The sequence below is a fragment of the Cololabis saira genome, chromosome 1, assembly GCF_033807715.1.
Source record: "Cololabis saira isolate AMF1-May2022 chromosome 1, fColSai1.1, whole genome shotgun sequence".
Lineage (NCBI taxonomy): Eukaryota > Metazoa > Chordata > Actinopteri > Beloniformes > Belonidae > Cololabis > Cololabis saira.
Window position 1 is genome coordinate 31,179,057 of NC_084587.1, and position 18,589 is coordinate 31,197,645.

At 41.1% G+C, this 18,589-nt stretch overlaps 1 protein-coding gene across 1 annotated transcript in view; it reads left to right on the forward strand.

The window, feature by feature from the left end:
- Positions 1 to 12,325, forward strand: part of LOC133442765 (voltage-dependent T-type calcium channel subunit alpha-1I-like) — a 240,372-nt gene extending 228,047 nt beyond the window's left edge. The window contains exons 33-37 of the mRNA XM_061720633.1: positions 5,389 to 5,529; positions 6,312 to 6,446; positions 7,179 to 7,353; positions 9,697 to 9,905; positions 11,657 to 12,325. Of these exons, the coding sequence (XP_061576617.1) occupies positions 5,389 to 5,529; positions 6,312 to 6,446; positions 7,179 to 7,353; positions 9,697 to 9,905; positions 11,657 to 12,325 (1,329 nt within the window). The remainder of the gene's footprint in view (positions 1 to 5,388; positions 5,530 to 6,311; positions 6,447 to 7,178; positions 7,354 to 9,696; positions 9,906 to 11,656) is intronic.
- The last annotated feature ends 6,264 nt before the right edge of the window (positions 12,326 to 18,589 follow it).

Here is an 18,589-nt window from a genome sequence, read left to right on the forward strand (position 1 = left end):
TTCCCCTGAAACGGATTAGACAGCGGCGGGGCCGCCTCGTGCCAGGCCGTGGTTCCGGACCAAACGGAGGCTCACACGCATTCCTAGGCGCGGCGGGGGGACCGGTCTCTCCTTGCCGTGCTTCCCTCTCTGCGCCGGTCGCCGACGCGCGGCCGTCCGGGCCCCGGGAGAGCTCACGCCGGGCGAGACGCCGGCCGTCCGTCCCCGATCCCTGCGCCGGTTGGCAGACAGGGGCTCAGAGCGGGGAGGGGGGTTCGGTCTGAGTCGCAGCTGTGTCCCGATCTGGTTGCCGGGAGCGCGTGGGCGTCGGAAGCTTGGATCTGTGAACTTAAAGAGGAACAGAGTTTAGTGAGAAATCGGAGCCTCCCGGGGGACCGCGGCTTCAACGGCCGCAGGTCCAACGGAGCGGCCCGATGGGGCCTTACACCTCCCCCCAGCCGGGGGGAGAAAGGGAGATGGGATCTTGGCCCAGAGCCAAACGATCCAGCTCGGATGAGAGGGTGATCGGAAGAGAGCAGGAAGAGGAGCAGCGGCAGGGGTTTTGATCCTACGCGCGCTGCGGTGACGTCATCGGTGCCTCATTGCGATTGGATGGGGCGCCGCTTGTGGGCGCCGCCCCATCCCGCAAGGCATGCTGGGGGGTTGCTGGTAGGTTTTTGTGTCTGTCCAAAGAGGCCTGGTTTCAGGGCTCCGCTGCGTCCCGACCCCTGCTTAGGTGTCATAAAACCCCAAGGAAGTCTGTTTTCCCCGGCAGAAACCCTGCTGGGTCCTTGTTTTGATCTCCGGCCATGCAGTGGGGTCGTAAACGGACTATCTCGACCCAGGCCGAGATAACCAGGAGTTAGCAGCAGGGGGTCGCAGGACTTCAGGAAGAAGGGGCAAAGTCTGGTTTTACAGGTCCTCAAAATCACAAAATATTCATACATTTATAAGTCCAGATTTCACATGGGCGACGCACAACACCGTGTTGTCCATGATGAACTTAAATCTGGACAATGTTGTCCTCTTCTGCCAGTCTCTAAGCTGTCACACACCACTAACCAGTTGAAGGTTGAATTAATTTTAGAAAAGTCATATTTATTGTTAAGCCAAATGCAACTCTGTTTTTACGTATGAGCACACAAAATTCAATGTGGAAAAACTAAACATGAGAAGGGAATTACATTAAAGACACTGAGCTAGGCTTTCTGTGGGTTTGCAGGCTGTAACTGAACCTGCATGGCTTTACCCCTACAGTCCAAGTACATCCATGTGAAACTGATGTCAGTTGACCACTGGTGTGTGTGACTACGGAGGGTCAGTTGTCTTTGCGTTACCCTTTTGAAAGAATAGATTAGTGACCTGTCCGAAGTCTGCCCTGCCTCTCACCAGAATCCGCGGATGCCTGTCACTGATATTTCTACTGCCAGATCAACTGCCCTCAAACGGCTAAGAAAGGTCAAGTATCGCAGCTTTAAATGCCACACCACATGAATCTTTCCCCTCTCTGCTGTCGACATAAACTGGTCCAGATTCAATTTTATCACATGGCTACTGGCTTTAAAACAATATACAATTTACCAACTCTAAAATGTTACCGGTTATCAAACTGATAGCCACTATCTTAACTCATATAGTTGGCCATGGCTCTATCTGCTGAGGCTGGAATCAAATACTGTTTTGTTGGTGTCTGTGTCGTCTAAACCTAATGAACCTAAGTAATCTGTTGCATGTTGCTACATGGGGAAGGAAATGAACCTGTCACCGTCTAAAAAAGAATGTTGTTGAATCAATAGGAGAGCGAGCTTGGATGGGGGAGCAGAGAGAGTTTCTGACACTGGAATGTTAGGAAGACACAGCGAAACTGTGAGTAGGTGGCAGACTCCACCACAGGCTCATTGTGTTTGTAGCTCATTGTCTGACAGCCCGCTGGTATTTTTAAACAGGAAAGGAGTAAACGGAGAAATGCAAGGACAGAGGGAAGACTCCTTTTCATGTGCCTTTCGAACTGCACTGCATTTTAAATTGCTATACTCTATTTAACATTTAAATTCTGATTAGCCAGCAAACAGCTCCAAACAAGCCTTGTCAGAGTCGTAGCAAAATATAAGTGCTTTTCATTTTTCATATTTATGTTAAGATGCTGATTTTCAAGGACAGCGTGACTGCTAAAGTAGACATGGCACAAACCCACAGTAATATTAAATGTAAGTGACAACTATTAGAGTCACAACATCAGCAAGTATTACAGACGTACAGAAACTTTTACACAGACACAAAATTTCACAAATCATATTTAATCAGCCTAATTATTTCAAAACTATGGGGTATTATGGGAAGACCCAGTTGCCCTAAATCTTACCTGGTAAATCTCCAGTCAAATGCCAAGGTGTACCACAATAGGTATGGTTGTGTCTGGAAGATCACCCAGTAAAGAAACAAGAAGAAAACTATAGGAAAGCAATATATGAGCCATTAAAATTATCTGTGGTGACCCCTGAGAAGGAAAAGTTGACAGATGTTTCTGTAATATTTAAATATGCTAATCCCTTCATTCATTGAGGAATATTGTTTCTAAACATAAATATTGTTTTTTCAGACATTTTTGGTCAAAGTGGAGATAATTTACCTGTCTTTGCTCAACACGCATTATTGTTTTTGTACCAAATCATTAATGAGATCAGCTGTTGAAGTCGACTCTTTTTCATATCGTGCCAACATTTCCCGACTTGTTATGGCATGATGTCTTCCTAAACATAACCAAGTGCTCGTCTTACTTAAACCTAAAATAAGTGTTGGAAAAAAATGCTCAAAGTTTAAAAAAAAAAAAAAAAAAAGAATATCAAAATAAACTTCATATCCAACTTGAGATGCAAAGTGGAAGTTCCTCTGATATCACAGGAGATTCACCTCAACAACCTCCAAATAAGGAAGGAGCAGATGAAGATAAAGGGAAACCCAGTATATTTGAAACATGACAGCAAGGGCTCCAAGCAACAGCATGTAATGAGTTTGTCCTTAGGATCTGTTGGATAAACAGTTTCAGCCAAAAGCCAAAATCAAACCAATTATCACAAGCAGACTCACTGGTTGTAATTACTTAATACAAAACACGCAGGATCCTAAAGTGGAAGCCAGCAATGCTAATGTACAGTAATGATCTTGTAATCACTTTTTTTCTGGACACTCTCCTGTAATTACAGAACGATACATAGTGAAATAAAGAAGGAAGACCCAAAAAATGAATAAATAAAACAACCAGGGGACGACCATGTGACCTCTGTGACCAGCTGCCTCTGTCATTACACAATGCATTTTTATATATAATATGCAAAGTACACTATTCAGTTTCACTCTGGACATTTTGTTGGAAGTAGCAATAATTAGAGTATCTTTTGCATACTGCAGGTTTTTGCATACTGCATACTTGGCATCAGTAGGACAGTATGCGGTGTCCAAAACTGCCTCATTCTTGGATTGTTACTGTTAAATTGTGGGCCCCTACTCCTCCAAGTCAAGACAGCCTTTGATAAACTGGAGATAAAAACGTCTCCTTTCTCTATTATCCCGCCGTCAAGATATGCATCAGTTTAACAAAGAAACCAAAACATGATACTTATTAATACAGTTTTCACAGAATTGTAACACTTACAGTTTATTCCAGACTGACTTGAAAAGTTTTGTCAATGTCAATGTCAATTTTATTTATAAAGCACATTTAAAAACGACGAGGTCGACCAAAGTGTACAGCATACAAGAAAATAAAACAATACCAAAAGAAAAACACAGTACACAGTGTAGAAACAATAAAATCACTAACATACTAAAATGATCAATAAAATAGTAATAAAAAACACAACAGTACACATACAGTGCACAATCACTTCACACAGATGTGGGGAACTAAGTTCCCCATAAGAGCTAAGTTTTGTGAAATAAAGATGTGAAATGTTCTCTGTGGGTTTCAGAGTGAATCAAGAAAGGGTTAACAAATACCACTTTAGTCATTCAGCAAAGCTGCATCACCCATCACTCTTCATCTGTCAATACTTGAAGCAGTATGTGTGTGTGAGTGAACAGGTGGGCGCTATTGGCTGCAATTGCTTTCTTCACCTCACATCCTGTCGCGTTGACAGTATATGGGCAAAAAACAAGAGGAGAGAGTCAGTATGGTAGGGAACAAGTTATCAGAAGTTCAGACTAGACAGCCAGGAAAAGGAAGCACTGCACTGTGGAATAAAACTTTTAGTAGTAGCAAAAGAAACATACAGGCAGAGAAACAGACTGAGAAATCATATTCAGAATAATAAATAACAACACAAAGATGATGTCCACAAAAAGACAAAATGTGAATGAAGTAGAACAAAGAAACAGGAGTCTCTTTACTATTATTTTTACAGAAGGATATAACCAGTTATCACAGCAACAACAAAGAAAATAAAAAATGATTTCTGACTTTTTTTTACACTCATCTCCATCCAACTCAACAACACTTCATGATTATGCTGATGACCAGCTCTTTATTTCTTCATTCCTTCTCCAGTGGAGAAGGAAGGCTTCGTTTTTATTTCTGTTTTTCTAATGTCCTTGTCAATCCTCGCTTGCTGAATTCTTAAAAATAGAAATGATCCTATAAGCATTTTCTCCAGTGCTGTAATACGGGCTTCCTAGGCCATCTTTAGCTCACCTACAGAAGAGCAGACATTTTTAGGGGTCATGCAATTAGTCTCACGCCATTGGCATTCATCTCCTCCTTTGGCCTGGCATAAAGCAGGCAGAAAAAGTCAGCATTATCCGTCTTACCGCTGCCAGCAGGTGCTGAAAATAACACCGGCTCCATCGGCTGGTGTAAAGCAAATGAGGAAGACGGACCGCACACGGAGTCGGTGAAGGCGCGCCATGAAAAATGTATAAAGCAGCCTTAAGATCAGTAAAAGCCTGCAATTTGTGAGAGAGATGAGATGGAGGCAAGGGAGAGGAGGAATTTACTGGCATGTCACCAGTGGACAAAGTGACAGGTGGGAGAAGCTCAGCTTTCTGGAGACGTGACAAAACCTGCCGATAGAAAAGCCTGCGGGCAAATTGACTTTTACTGTACAAGGCAGAAATCTGGAGAGCCTTAACTTGGCCTTAATTTTGATGACTTGCTTTTGACACTGACTGTTAATTGTTCCTTTATTATTATTTTATTGTTCTTTTATCATAAATGTTTGATTTGTGTAGTGATTATATGATTGATATTATACAATAAAATGTCATATGAAATAATCAATGCCACTTTTAAAAGAGAAAGTCAAGTAAAGACTTTGGAAAAACTGCTACTACTCTTCATCTTGTTAGAAGTACAGTGCACAATGAGCTTACTTTTACTTTTACTTTTTTGTGTGTATTTTTGTGCGTGTGCTGCAGGAAAGTCAGTGGTTAGACAGCGTGTCTCTGTTGATTAAAGACTCCCTGGAAGGAGACATGATTGACAACCTCTCGGGCTCAGTTTTTCACCACTACTGCTCTTCTCCTGTCTGCAAGAACTGCAAGAGTCACCCTCAAGAGGTGAGTGTGGCACAAACGCACAAACACTTGTACTTTCTTTTTCCCCTCTCTTTTTCCGTATCGAGGTGAGATGTAAATAACCACCTGGATTCACTGACACCGAAAAGGACTGATACTGTAGACTGCGTTTAGTCGTGCAGCTATGTTAACGTATGTTTTTTCATCTAACAAGAGAGCCAAGTGCTTTAGGTATGAATATCGTTGTGATTTTGTTGACAGTAATTGACACTTAAACTACTTATTGGTATTAATACTTATCAGTACTTGTCATTGAGACAAAAAGCATACCATACTGACCGTACACTTTTAAACTTATTTGCACTTGCTGCAAATAACCAAACTGTTATTTGCATCATCACTTTCTTTTGATGTGCGCATCATTTGTTGGTTGATATTGATGGATACCTTTATGTGAGCTGCTGCCGCTGTTGGAAACCCTCTCGCTGTTCAACATGTTGTCTCCTGTTGTAGTTTCAGACAACATTGTAATAATAATACAAATGCATAACATTTCTGTGGTACACAGACGGTAAATTTATTGTGTATTGTTTGAGCAGTGTCATATTCTAGCGGCTAAGACAATCAAATCTTTAGGTTTGTGTGCAGTGGTAACAGTGGTGTGCTACTACAATGAACAGGATATTTGCATTTGACTGTAAATGTGCATTCAAATGTTAACACTGAAAATGTATCAAGGGATTCCCGCACACATGACGTACATCTGAGTTAGGTTTCGGCCTCTTATCCTTACGTTCTGTTACTACCATGTGTTTGTGAGACAGGTCCGATTGGCAGAGGTGGAGCAGGCATCACTGATGTCAGAACAGCTTTCAGACAAATCTTTGTCCCTCGCTCTGCCTGATGACCTCAGCCTGGATGAACACAGCGGTTACCAGCTGATTTTCAGCGACAGTCACGTAAGCTCACAAACTCCCTCATTTACGCACATAAAACGCATTTACCCATTTAAAATTCGAGAGAATATGTATTGTCTATTATGGGCTGCAGTTAATAATTGGACCACTTTGTAGAATTCTGTTAAAGGCAAACTCATCTACATGGTCTGTAATATTTTGCCCCGGCTAAGGACTTCCACACTGTTTAGTTGTAGTGTACTATAGATTGAAATAACAACTAAGTTCTGTCTGTGTTACGACGCCACGTGTTGGTGTTCCATCAATTTGTAACATGGGTCTACTGTGCGAGCACGTGTATGCGTGAGATAGCTTGTGTTTTTCAAATCTGTATCTTACATTGGACATTTTGCTCTCGCTGGTTCCACCGTGCCCATTTCATTATCGCTATAGTGACGACCAGCTCAATTGATCTCGTTTACCGCTTGCAATAAAGACCAAGCGCTTTGACGCTTTGAGGACTGCTGTTGCTTTGGTTTGAACAACTCCTATTTTAAATCAGACTTGTATTGATGGATAACCAAGGGGGGATGATGAGAGAGCTTTTTGAAATTGGAAAGAAAATGATTTCCATTATGACAAGGGCAAAGCTTCACTTTGATATCCTTCCTGCTCCAGCGGACATCAGTGTACCTGTTTATCACGCTCTCGCTCTTTGCATCTTTATGTATTTTCTCTTGTCCACTCAGTTATCTGGCTTCAATTTTTCTCCTAATTTTTCCATCTTCCTCTCAGAGGGGCAGCGGTGACTCCAACAGTTCGGAGGAGCTGCCCGCCCAGGGAGGCTACAGAGGGCTCTGTCCCTCCAGTTCAGGAAGCGAGGCTGGTGTTCAGGAATCGTTTGGAGGGGACGTCTACCCTCAGATGAATCGTCAGATGCTGGAGCAGCAAAGCCCTGCACGTGGCAAAGGTACTGAACTTAAAATCACGGCAACACAGAATCAAAGATGCAGCAGTTGGTTATCAACGCCAGTGACTGTGAATGACATAAATGTCCAAAACAACACATGACATGACGGATAAAATAGATGCTGAATTTAAAATATTACGTCTACTCCAATTAGAGTGATTTGTTTTGATGCAATACATGTAGGGCATTTTTACTGATGGTGTATCTAGTCCAGGGGCGGCAACCCAAAATGTTGAAAGAGCCATATTGGACCAAAAACACAAAAAACAAATATGTCTGGAGCCGCAAAAAATGAAAAGTCTTGTATAAGCTTTGGAATGAAGGCGAAAGGCGAAATGTCGAGAAAAAAGTCGAAATGTCGAGGAAATAGTCAAAATGTCGAGATTAATGTTGAAGTAGAATTTCGAGAAAAAAGTCGAAATGTCGAGAAAAAAGTCGAAATGTCGAGATTAAAAAGGAAAGGAAAAAGGAAGAAAAAAAAGAAAAAAGAGAAAAAAAGAAGAAAAAAAGGAAAAAAAAAGGTCAAACATTTTTTTTAAAAAAAGCTCCAGGGAGCCACTAGGGCGGCGCTAAAGAGCCGCATGCGGCTCTAGAGCCGGGGGTTGCCGACCCCTGATCTAGTCAATGTTATTACGTTCATGTCAGGGTTTGACACCTGTTTTGACCCGTTTTATTTTGAAGCCCGTGTCTTTGTGTTTCAGTTCTGGTTTGACCTTCCTGTTTCCCATCGGCCCTGATTGTCTGCACCTGTGTCTCGTTAACCCTTGTGTATATCTGGTCTTGTCTTTCCCCTGCTCCCTGCTGGTCCGTACTGTTTTCCTCCCTTCGTGTTTCCACGTTCAGGATTTTGGTTCTTGTTTGAGCACTGTTTTTTTTGTATCCTGCGCAGCAGCGCTTTTTGTTTGTTTCATGAAATAAATCACCTTTTTGGAACTCCCGCCTCCTGCATCTCTCCTGTATCTGGGTCCTACTCCAACGTAACCGTGACAGAACGGACCAGCCATAATGTCACGATTTTATCACTTCCTGTTTTATTTTGAAGCCTGTGTCTTTGTGTTTTGAGTTCTTGTTTGACCTTCCTGTTTCCCATCGGTCCTGATCGTCCACCTGTGTCTCGTTAACCCTTGTGTATATCTGGCCTTGTCTTTCCCCTGCTCCCTGCTGGTCCGTACTGTTTGTTCCTCCGTGTTTTCTGCCCTGGTTTTTGTAGTGTTTGATTCTTGTTTTAAGCTCTGGTTTTTGCATCCTGCTCAGCAGTGATTTTGGTTTTGTTTTCACTACTAAATCACTGTTTTTGGGAACTCCTGCCTCCTGCTCTCCTGCATCTGGGTCCAACCGCATTGTGACAGTTCAGTTGTTATGGGATGGTATTATCCCTGACGGGCCCATAAGCAACACTGGAGAAAACTATCTATTCTTCCTTCTAACTTGACAGCACCCAACACTTGGTCAGGAGCCTCTGGTGTCAGGCTTTGGCAAACTCCATTAAATATAGACTAAGCTTCCGTTTCCCCAGTACTGTTTTCAAAAATAACATTTAAACTTGTCTACCCTCCTACCCCACGGTGATGATAATGAAGGAGAGCAGCAGTGTTGTTCAGAAAATGAAAAGAAAAGGGAATGTGCTCAGTCGCAGAACAAAGCCGTAAATTGAAGAAATAAAATGTTCTTTGGCATTTGCATCACCCCGGTTCTGTGTGTGTGTGTGTGTGTGTGTGTGTGTGTGTGTGTGTGTGTGTGTGTGTGTGTGTGTGTGTGTGTGTGTGTGTGTGTGTGTGTGTGTGTGTGTGTGTGTGTGTGTGACAGGCAGAAACCAGGGACATGAGGACATTTGATTTGAAATGATTGCCAAAGTTTTACAGTCGTCCTGCCCACATTGCTGTCTGCTTACCTACTGTCCAAAATGCAGGTTCAAAAGCTGTAAAATAATAGAGAGAAGGCAAAACATGCATCTTTTAGAATGCAAACCTTTTTGAAAGACATAGCTGACTGGTGTTTCTTTTGTTTGAGTCTTGATGTTGCTATTGTTGAAATATTGGGGGTGATAGTAGTGGCTACAGAGGGGCCCGGTTCAAGCCCCAGAATGGCAACCAAGATGAACCCCCTTGGGCCCCTGAGCAAGGTCCTACTGTAACCCTTATTGCTCCACGGCGTGTGTGTCTCAGATGTAAGTTGCTTTGGAAAAAAGCATCTGCTAAATGACAGTATTAGTAGTAGTAATATTCTGAGATATTTGAAGTACTGCTGCTGGAAGTTTTATTCCTGATCCAGCTTTTTTTTCAATCAGCCTTTTGTCCATAGAGCATTAGCAATGACCGCCAAAATGTTACCTACTTGTTTCAGATGCTGATGGAGGAAGTTGCAGTGGAGTTGGTGGTGTGTCTTCAACCGTATTTCACCTGCCAGCCGACTTCTTCCACCCAGCTGCTGCGGCTCACTCGGACAGTCCCGGGGAGAGTGCCAGCCCAGGTGACCCTCCCGGGACGGCCTCACCAGCCTCCTGGGCCTCCCTCCGCTCGCCAGGAGCCAACAGCAGAGCTGTAAGTACTCGGGTATCATGAGCACATGAATAGATTTGCGATTGCGATTGGATGGACAGTTGAATTGAGGACAGAAATTGGAGACACTAATTATGGGCAGAAAAAAATATTTTGCTGCAGAAAATGAAGCTTAAAAGAATCAACATTAACTGGCTTATAAGAAATGGCGACATCTTTTGTTGTCTATTAATCACAAAGTTAAAATGTTTTGTGTAATACATGTGCAGCATACTACCTTCACTGATAGTGTATGGATATAGTTTGAAATCCAGAAGTTATTTTGTCATTAAGAAAAGTATAATCTCAACCATAAAAACCAAAACCAATATCTCCCTTTTGTTGGTTTTTACATAAAACAAAAAAATAATTATTTTTAGAAAGCCATTTGTTCTTGTTCTTTTCGGTACCATGGAAACAGCTTTTTACATTTTTTTTCCATGCGTATGTACCTGCTTGGTTTGTTTAGCTTGTGCCTGAGTGCCTCTGTGATCCTCAGCTGCTACAGTAATGCTCTGCGGCACACAGCTAATTAGCCTAGCCAGCCCCAAGCCTGATACTGACGCCGAGCACACTGTCGTTTTTGACTCAGTCTCTTCATATTCGCTTATGTTGCTTTTCTTCTGCTTCCTTTACCCTCTCTGTCAGGTAATCTTCCTGTCTGTGCCTTTCCTCCCAGTTCTCTGTCTTTCAGTTTAACTCTTAAACCTCTCCTTCTCACTTTCATCCTGTACTCTGGGAAGCTTCTTGGCCATAATGCACAAGGCCACGTTGGGTCAAAACCAAACACGGCACGTCCTGGAAAACACCTCATACCAACTGTCAAGCACAATGGTGGAGGGATAATGAGTTGGGCTTGGGTTTATCTTAAGTTTACTTAATAGATAATTATGCTGTGTAATTATTTATGGGCTATTATTCATCTGAGACTGGATTCCCCTCATTTTAAAGTGGACCTATTATGGCATATAATACCTATTCTAAACAGGCCTTGAATGTCTTAAAAACAAGCTTTTGATTGTTTTTGCTAAATAAATTAGAAATTCAGCCTCTGAGCCATGTCTTTATCATCCCATTCTCTAACCTCATTATCTATGGGAATTCTGAGTGGGCGGGGAGGCTATGATAATGAGGCTCTGTGCTGATTGGCTGCCTGAATGATGCGATACACCGCTACGAAAAAATGACAGAAGCTCCGGCCGGCGGAGTTAGTTGTGGGTGTGGTTTCACGCATCAGGGGCCAACCGATGTAAATTACATTTTGGTTATGTAACGAAAGGGAGCAGAATCTGAACGGCTCGTAGATCCACATCACACTTATCCGGGCGGCTGTACAGACACTGCAGAATTTGGTTGCATTTCCTCCTTCTCTGAGTTGGCCGGCTGAGGGGAGACCACTTTATATATGTTAAAGCAAGAAAAAATGTGAGTTCTAAAAAGGACCCAATGACCCCTTTTTTTCTGATTTTGTACATAAAACATTTGAATTGTGTAAGGGTTATACTTTCCTTTTCAAATGACTGTATAATTCAATTATCTTCTGGATTGAATGCAATGCTCCAACTATCTCAACTCTCTAGTTTTCAATTTCTATTTTTTAAGACTATGAACACTTCAGGGCATTTTTTAATGCTCAGGAAAACTAAGGAGGGTGGACATTTGGATTGCACATCAATTGTTTTTCTAAAATAATACTACATTTTTTCTTTTATGTAGCTCATTTAGATCATTTGATTAAAATTTTTTTTTTTTCATTCTGTGTACAGCATCCCTCTCACAGTGATTCCTCCTTGGCTACGGGAGGTTCAGAGGGCAGTCTGCAGACCACGCTGGAAGAAGGGCGCAGCTTGGGCATCTCCCCACCTCGTAATCTGGATCTCCCTGTGGTTCACCACCGCCCGATTCCCAGCCATACCTTGCACCCCCATGGACCAGCCACACCAGACCAGGTTAAACTTTTGCTAAAGAGACACAGCACTACCACTAACCTCCAAGCCACTCTGAGGCACGAAAGGAGCCAGAGCGGCAGCAGAGCTGGCAGCACCCAACCAGACTGTCTCCCACAGGACTCTATGGAGCCTTCAGACGAGAAGTTGGGTATGGGAACAGGTGGGGGTGGATGCCGCCAGACCCTCAACAGTGAACACTTGTCAGAAACTCTGAACAGCCTTTCCCTGACATCACTAATCACCCCGAGATCTCTGGCTCCCACACTGCTGAAGAAATGTAACAGCACAGGCTCTCTGGCCCAGTCTAACCCCCTTGCCCAGAGTGAAGATGGACGTCAGTGCTCTGACATAAATGCCCATGTGTTTTTGTCCAGTCGCTGGACAGAGGGTAAGGCAGGAGGTGCAGATGAAGACATTGATACGACAGGCTTCGAAATGAAAAGCTGCAGCCAGGCCACAGACACAAGCTTGAAGAAAAAAAGATGAAACCCCTTTGGCTACTCTGTAGTGGAACTGGTTAACAATTTGCATTTTTGGACTTTTAACAGATTGGGAAGACTTTCTCTAACACATGTCCTGTGAAACAATTCTCAAGTTCTTTCTTCTATTTCAGTGATCTGTTCTATTTCTCTTTTCTCTTCATATGTGGCTGCTTGGGATAAGTAATTTCTCTAAACAAGACAGTTGCTTCAGAGTTTTGCCACTTTTTTTTTTTTTCGTTACAGGAAATTGTTCTTTGATGGGTTTTAACAGTGACGACCAGTGGTTTAGCCTTTTAGCAAAAGCAAGATTTAGGATTGAGAGATGTCTTGGGCTTTATAATTGAACTTTTATTTGAACTTTATATTTTAACCATCATGTGAAAATATTCAAGACACTATCAGAGAGATGGGTCTGAAAATTGTGGTGACTGATAAACATTACTACGCTTATGTTAAATTGGATTAAAATGGGGCTTGCTTGACTAATGTACCTGCAACCTTTGTGCAAAAACAATAAAATAACTACTGGAGTAATGGCAAACTCTGAAGATCATTTTAAGAAAGACTCAAACTTTGTACAGTCAGTTAGTCTTCTCTTTTCTGTTTCCACCAATTACAGTAGCAACTCCACTCCTCCATCTTACATGGATTTGTTGGGCAATGGATTTGAACCAGTGGTGTATTTGATTAATTTAAACAGAATCATTGAGATCAGGCCAACATATTTAAAAAAAAAAAATCTCAGAATGTGCACAAACTACTTAAATAGCTAACAATAAGTCTTAACAACAGATGAGGTATTTTGTTTTGCAAGGAATAACTCCTGTACCAGCAGTTCAGGGTGTGTATGAGAGCACCATGACAGAGGTGATGCTGTAGGCATGAAAGACACATTCAAAGTAGAGGTGGGGCTTCATCAAGCATTGGCTCTGAGCCCTCTCTCCCTTGCTGTGGTGACAGACAGGCTGACAGATGAGCTCAGGCTCCTTGGATGACAATGTTTGCAGATGACAAAAGATCTGTGATGATAACAAGTAACACATGGAAGAAATCCTGGGAAGGTGAGGATATGTACTACAAGAAGAAAAATGAAAGCCAGTCACAGTAAGACAGAACACAAGTCTATTAATGAAAGGGAGGGGAGTGGTTAGGTGAAGAGGGGGGTGAGGGAAGGGTGAACTGGGTGGAGAAAAGTGTCTGGAGTGATGTGTGATGAGCAAGTACTGTAGCAACAAAAGTCAGTGGGGAGGTCTATAAGACAATGGTGAGGTCAGCTGTGTTAAAGGGTTTAGAGATGGTAAAACTGATGAAAAGGAGGAGACAAAGCTGGAGGTAGCAGAGCTGAAGATACTGAGATTTTTTTGAGGAGTGAAGAGGATGGATATGATCAGGAATGAGCACATCAGAAGCACAGCTCAGGTTTGCTGTTAGAGAGGCCAGTTTCAAGATGGTTGGACAGGTCCAGAAGAGGGACGGTGGAGATAATTGAATGATGCTAGCGATGGAGCTACAGTACCAAGCAGGCAAAGAGGCCAAAGACCAAAGAGGATATTTATGGATGTGAGAGAAGAGGACATGCATATAATTGGTGTGAGAGTGGAAGAGGCAGAGGACGGGGTCAGATGGAAGACAATGTTTCAATGTGGTGACCCCTAGTGAGAAAAGCTGAAAAGCGAAGAGGATGACCAGCAGTTCTGGCTTATTTAAAGGAGACCTATTATGGCATCTAATACCTATTTTAAACAGGCCTTGAATGTCTTAAAAACAAGCTTTTGATTGTTTTTGCTAAATTAATGTGAAATTCAGCCTCTGAGCCAAATCTTTATCTTCCCATTCTCTAACCTCATTATCTATGTGGATTCTGAGTGGGCGGGGAGGCTATGATAATGAGGCACTGTGCTGATTGGCTGCTTGAATGACCCGATACACCGCTACGAAAAAATGGCGGAAGCTACGGCCGGCAGAGTTAGTTGTTGTTGTTCCGGCCAGAGTTAGTTGTGGGCGTGGTTTCACGCATCGTAGGCCAACCGATGTAAATCGCGCCCATCGTTACGTAACGACGGGAGCAGAATCTGAACGGCTCGTAGAAGCCACATCACACTGGACGGCTCATCCGGGCGGCTGTACAGACACTGCAGAATTTGGTTGCTTTCCTCCTTCTCTGAGTTGGCAGGCTGAGGGGAGACCACTTTATATATGTTAAAGCAAGAAAAAACGTGTTTTTCATAATAGGTCCCCTTTAAAACAAAAGTAATAGCTCTAATGCAACCATGTGGCAACTCTAATTGCCATTTACTGGCATGTGAACAGACCATTTATATTTTGAGTGGCAACGAAGCACCAGTACCACTGTTAATGCAACACAAATACGTTTTTGTTTTTTTTTTAAGATAAGATAGTCCTTTATTGGTCCCCAGAGGGGAAATTCAGGTGTTACAGCAGCTCAAAGTCAGATACATGTTCAGGGCAACATGAACTCAGACTAAATAAACGATAATGATACATTTTATGTTGAAATGACCAGTTTTAACTTCATTTGGAGGAATATTCCGTAATATTTGAATGCATGGTCTAGTTCTCACAATCTCCAATCTCTATTATTAGCAAATTGCCACTGAAAGTAACTTCGCAATCCCAGTTGTCTCTTTAGACGATTGTATTTGACATTATCACGCTGTGTTACGCAGCAGCAACAATGCACCTCGCTCACAGAGGTAGAGTAGGCATCACAGTAGAGACTCAGGGGAGAAAATACGGAAGAGAACAAGAAAGAGTCAATGAACAAGAGTAAGTCTTGTGCTAAAAGTGACTTAACCTCCATGCTGACAGGGGAACTGGCTGGGCTCCAAATGGCAAAAGGTCCCCTTCTGCCTTTTTAAGTTTGGAACAAGAAGAGGACAAAAAGTATATGCTTTTTGTTGGACCAACCAAAGCAAAATCAGTTGTAGAAAAACTATAAAGTTTTGAATCACTCTATGCCCACAATAAAACTTAGCCAGAACAGAACACACAAACTGTCAAGACACTGGAGTGCATGGTATGCATGTTGTTTAATCAGTGTGCAGTCGATAGGGATTTGAAACATTAAACCTAAATATGTATTTGACCCAGGTCTGCTTGAGTGTAGCAAAATGTGAGAATATACCATGAAAAACAATGTTGTGCAAATCAATGTAGTGTATAAACCTGGGTACGTATTGTTTTGACAAATGGTGATGAGCCATCATCTACTACAGTTGTCACGATATTTGAAATCCCAATGACTTTTGTTCTCATGTGAACTTCAATGCACTCAGATAGAGCTTCATATATATAACAGAAATATTATCATGTATTCACAGAAAAAGAAGAAGAGACCTGAGTGTTTATCTTTCTCTAACTTTCTCTCCATCGCCCTTCTTACGCTCATTTAATTGTGTAACGTCCCTTCTCGGAGAAAGGCAGAGTTTTAAAATGACTTTTGAGTACCCAACCTCTATTTCAGATATGCAATATGCAGCAGTAAATGTACTGTTAGATGTATGAGACTGGTATAGATAGGCAATATGGTGAGAGAAAATTATATTTATGAAGTCATGTGTTATGATAAAATGTCACCAAGATTATAAGGTCACTAAAAGGATGATGATGTATTCATGTATTCATGAACTCCAGAGTACATTTCCCTGCTTTCTTCTCAACCCAGTTTTCATTTTCCAAAATGCATGTTTTTTTTTGTTGTTTCCATTTCTTTTCTGAAATGTCATTTTTGTGTCATGAACAGGAAATTTGAGGTTTTCGACTTTTTGTTTACATTATGGGTTATAATGTCATTATATTTTTTCTGCTTCAATGTTGTGTGCTTACACCTCAAAAACGTCCCAATTTCATTTACAGTCTAATTTTCCTGGGTGTGACCACAGGCTTAAAGATATCTACAATAAAACTTAGGATTTGTCTTGATTTTATTTGTATGTATATGTTTATTGATTTATCGTTTTAGATGCATTTTCTACATATGATTAGTAACATTTCTCTCAATCATTTTAATGGATTCAATGGAAGATCGAGCAAAACTGCCAATCACCAAATAACCTTGAGAAAACAAGCATCCATCAATATTATTCATTTGATGTGCACTGTTATCACCACACACACTTTGGCAACCAAATGCTCACTCACTGTTGCCAACAACAGTGCCATTTACTAATGGTTTCACTATTTTACAACCCTGAATAGAAAATACTGCGATAATGTAAAAAATGTAACACTAAGCCTATAAAAAAAAAATGCAATACATCTTAATGGGATTCAATTTAATGGTAGTAAGGAAGAGAAAGAGGGGGAAAAAAACTCTTCTTTCAAACAGGCAATGTTAAAAGTGACGATGACGATGACTATGATGTTGTCCAAAGTTTAAGTATTCGAGGAGCCAAGGGCTCCCCCTTGACTCTTCATGAAGAACTGTCACTTCACTAAAGCTGGTCACATGAACAAACAACTATTAAGCATTACAACATGGATCCACAGTCACAAATGCAACAAACTGTATTGTGCAAAAAAAGATCATGCAGTGGAAATGTGTTTTCTGGTAAGACTAATCAATATAAGAAATCTTTTTTCTTTTTTTTTCGGAAGACATGGATCATGAGTATTCTGGACCAAAGACAGAGAGAATCATCCAGAGTATTATCAGTAAAAATTCAAAAAGCCAGGATCTGTGATGTAAGTAAGTGTATGTGATGTAAGGTTGCATCAGTGTCCTTGGAAAAACTTTGTAACACCTTTGCGGTGGGAGCATTATTGCAGAAAAGTACATAAAGAGTTTGAAAAGATGACACCTTTTTGACGGACGCCCATGCATTCTTCAACAAGACAATGCAAATGCTCATTCTGCAAACAAGACATATCTATGGCAGAAGAGGGATTTGGTACTGGCCCGGCAAGCCTGCAGTGAAAATGTGTGGAATTTTGAAATGAAAAATGTGACAACAATAATCCCGTTTGTGATTAGGCCAAGATTATTTTCGTTGTGTTGTGCTATACATTACTGTTGTTGTTCCAGGAGGACTTTTGCTCCTCCTCTGCATTCAGATCGTATTGATAAGCAGCACTAGAATCGATTTTGATGACCAAATAATGGTACACCAAACTGTTCTCACAGAAATACAGAAATATGTTGGCTTGCATTGTGAAGCCACCTACTGTCATTATTTCATGTTGGTACCCAAGAAAATACAGTTTTTCTTCCACAGAATGTAAAATTTTGAGAATGATCTATTATATATTTCTGTCAGAGGAGCCCGTTTTGTTTCTGTTCATGAGAAGATTCTAGTTTTTTTTTTCTTTGACTTCTTTTTTCTTTTTTACACATGCTGATGTTAAATCTGCTTTAAGATGATCTGACCTACTCAGTACTGAACATCGCTTTGCTGTACCAAGAGAGGCACAAGACTTCAGCTGTGCTTTATATCTTACCTTTTTTTTTCGTAAAAAAAAAATCACCATTCTTGTTTTCTTCTTTACCACATTCATCCAGACAGCAGAGACTCTGAATGTCTGCACAGAATAAAATATACAAAGACAATTTGTTTGCCACGTGCTTTTATTTCATTCTCAGTACTTAAGATACTGCATTTTGCAGAATTTCTATGACAGCAGTAGCGATGGCTATTTTTGTGACAAGACTGCTTCAGACAACAGCAATCTTACATTGCACTACTTAGAGAATAAGCTTTCCTAATACGAAGTAGAATAAGAACTTTTGCATCTCAACCTAACTCAATGAATGTGAAATTGATGAAAGTGAAAGTCTTACTATATATATATATATATATATATATATATATATATATATATATATATATATATATATATATATATATATATATTTCATTCATCAATACAGTTACTAATCCAGATGTGAACAAACAGTAGACTTTCAGCTTTATTTCAAGAAGTTTCACAAAGACAGGGCATTTACCATTAGGAATATAACCATATTTTCTAATATTTGGATGAAAGTCATTCACAGTCAATGACTTCTTGAAGTCAGTAGGCCATGAACGTCACCATATTCAGAGTTTTCCACCTCTGAGATGGCAGGGCTTGACTTCAGTCACCTTTAGTTGCTGTTTGTGTGTGAGCTTTTATCCTCCATCTTTTCTCGAGTAATTACTGGAACCATACATGGAAATATTTTTTTCTGGTTTTTAATACCACTAATTTCCCAATGTTCTTTAGATGTACAGTACCAACAACTCTGCACCAACAAATCAGTTGAACTTTT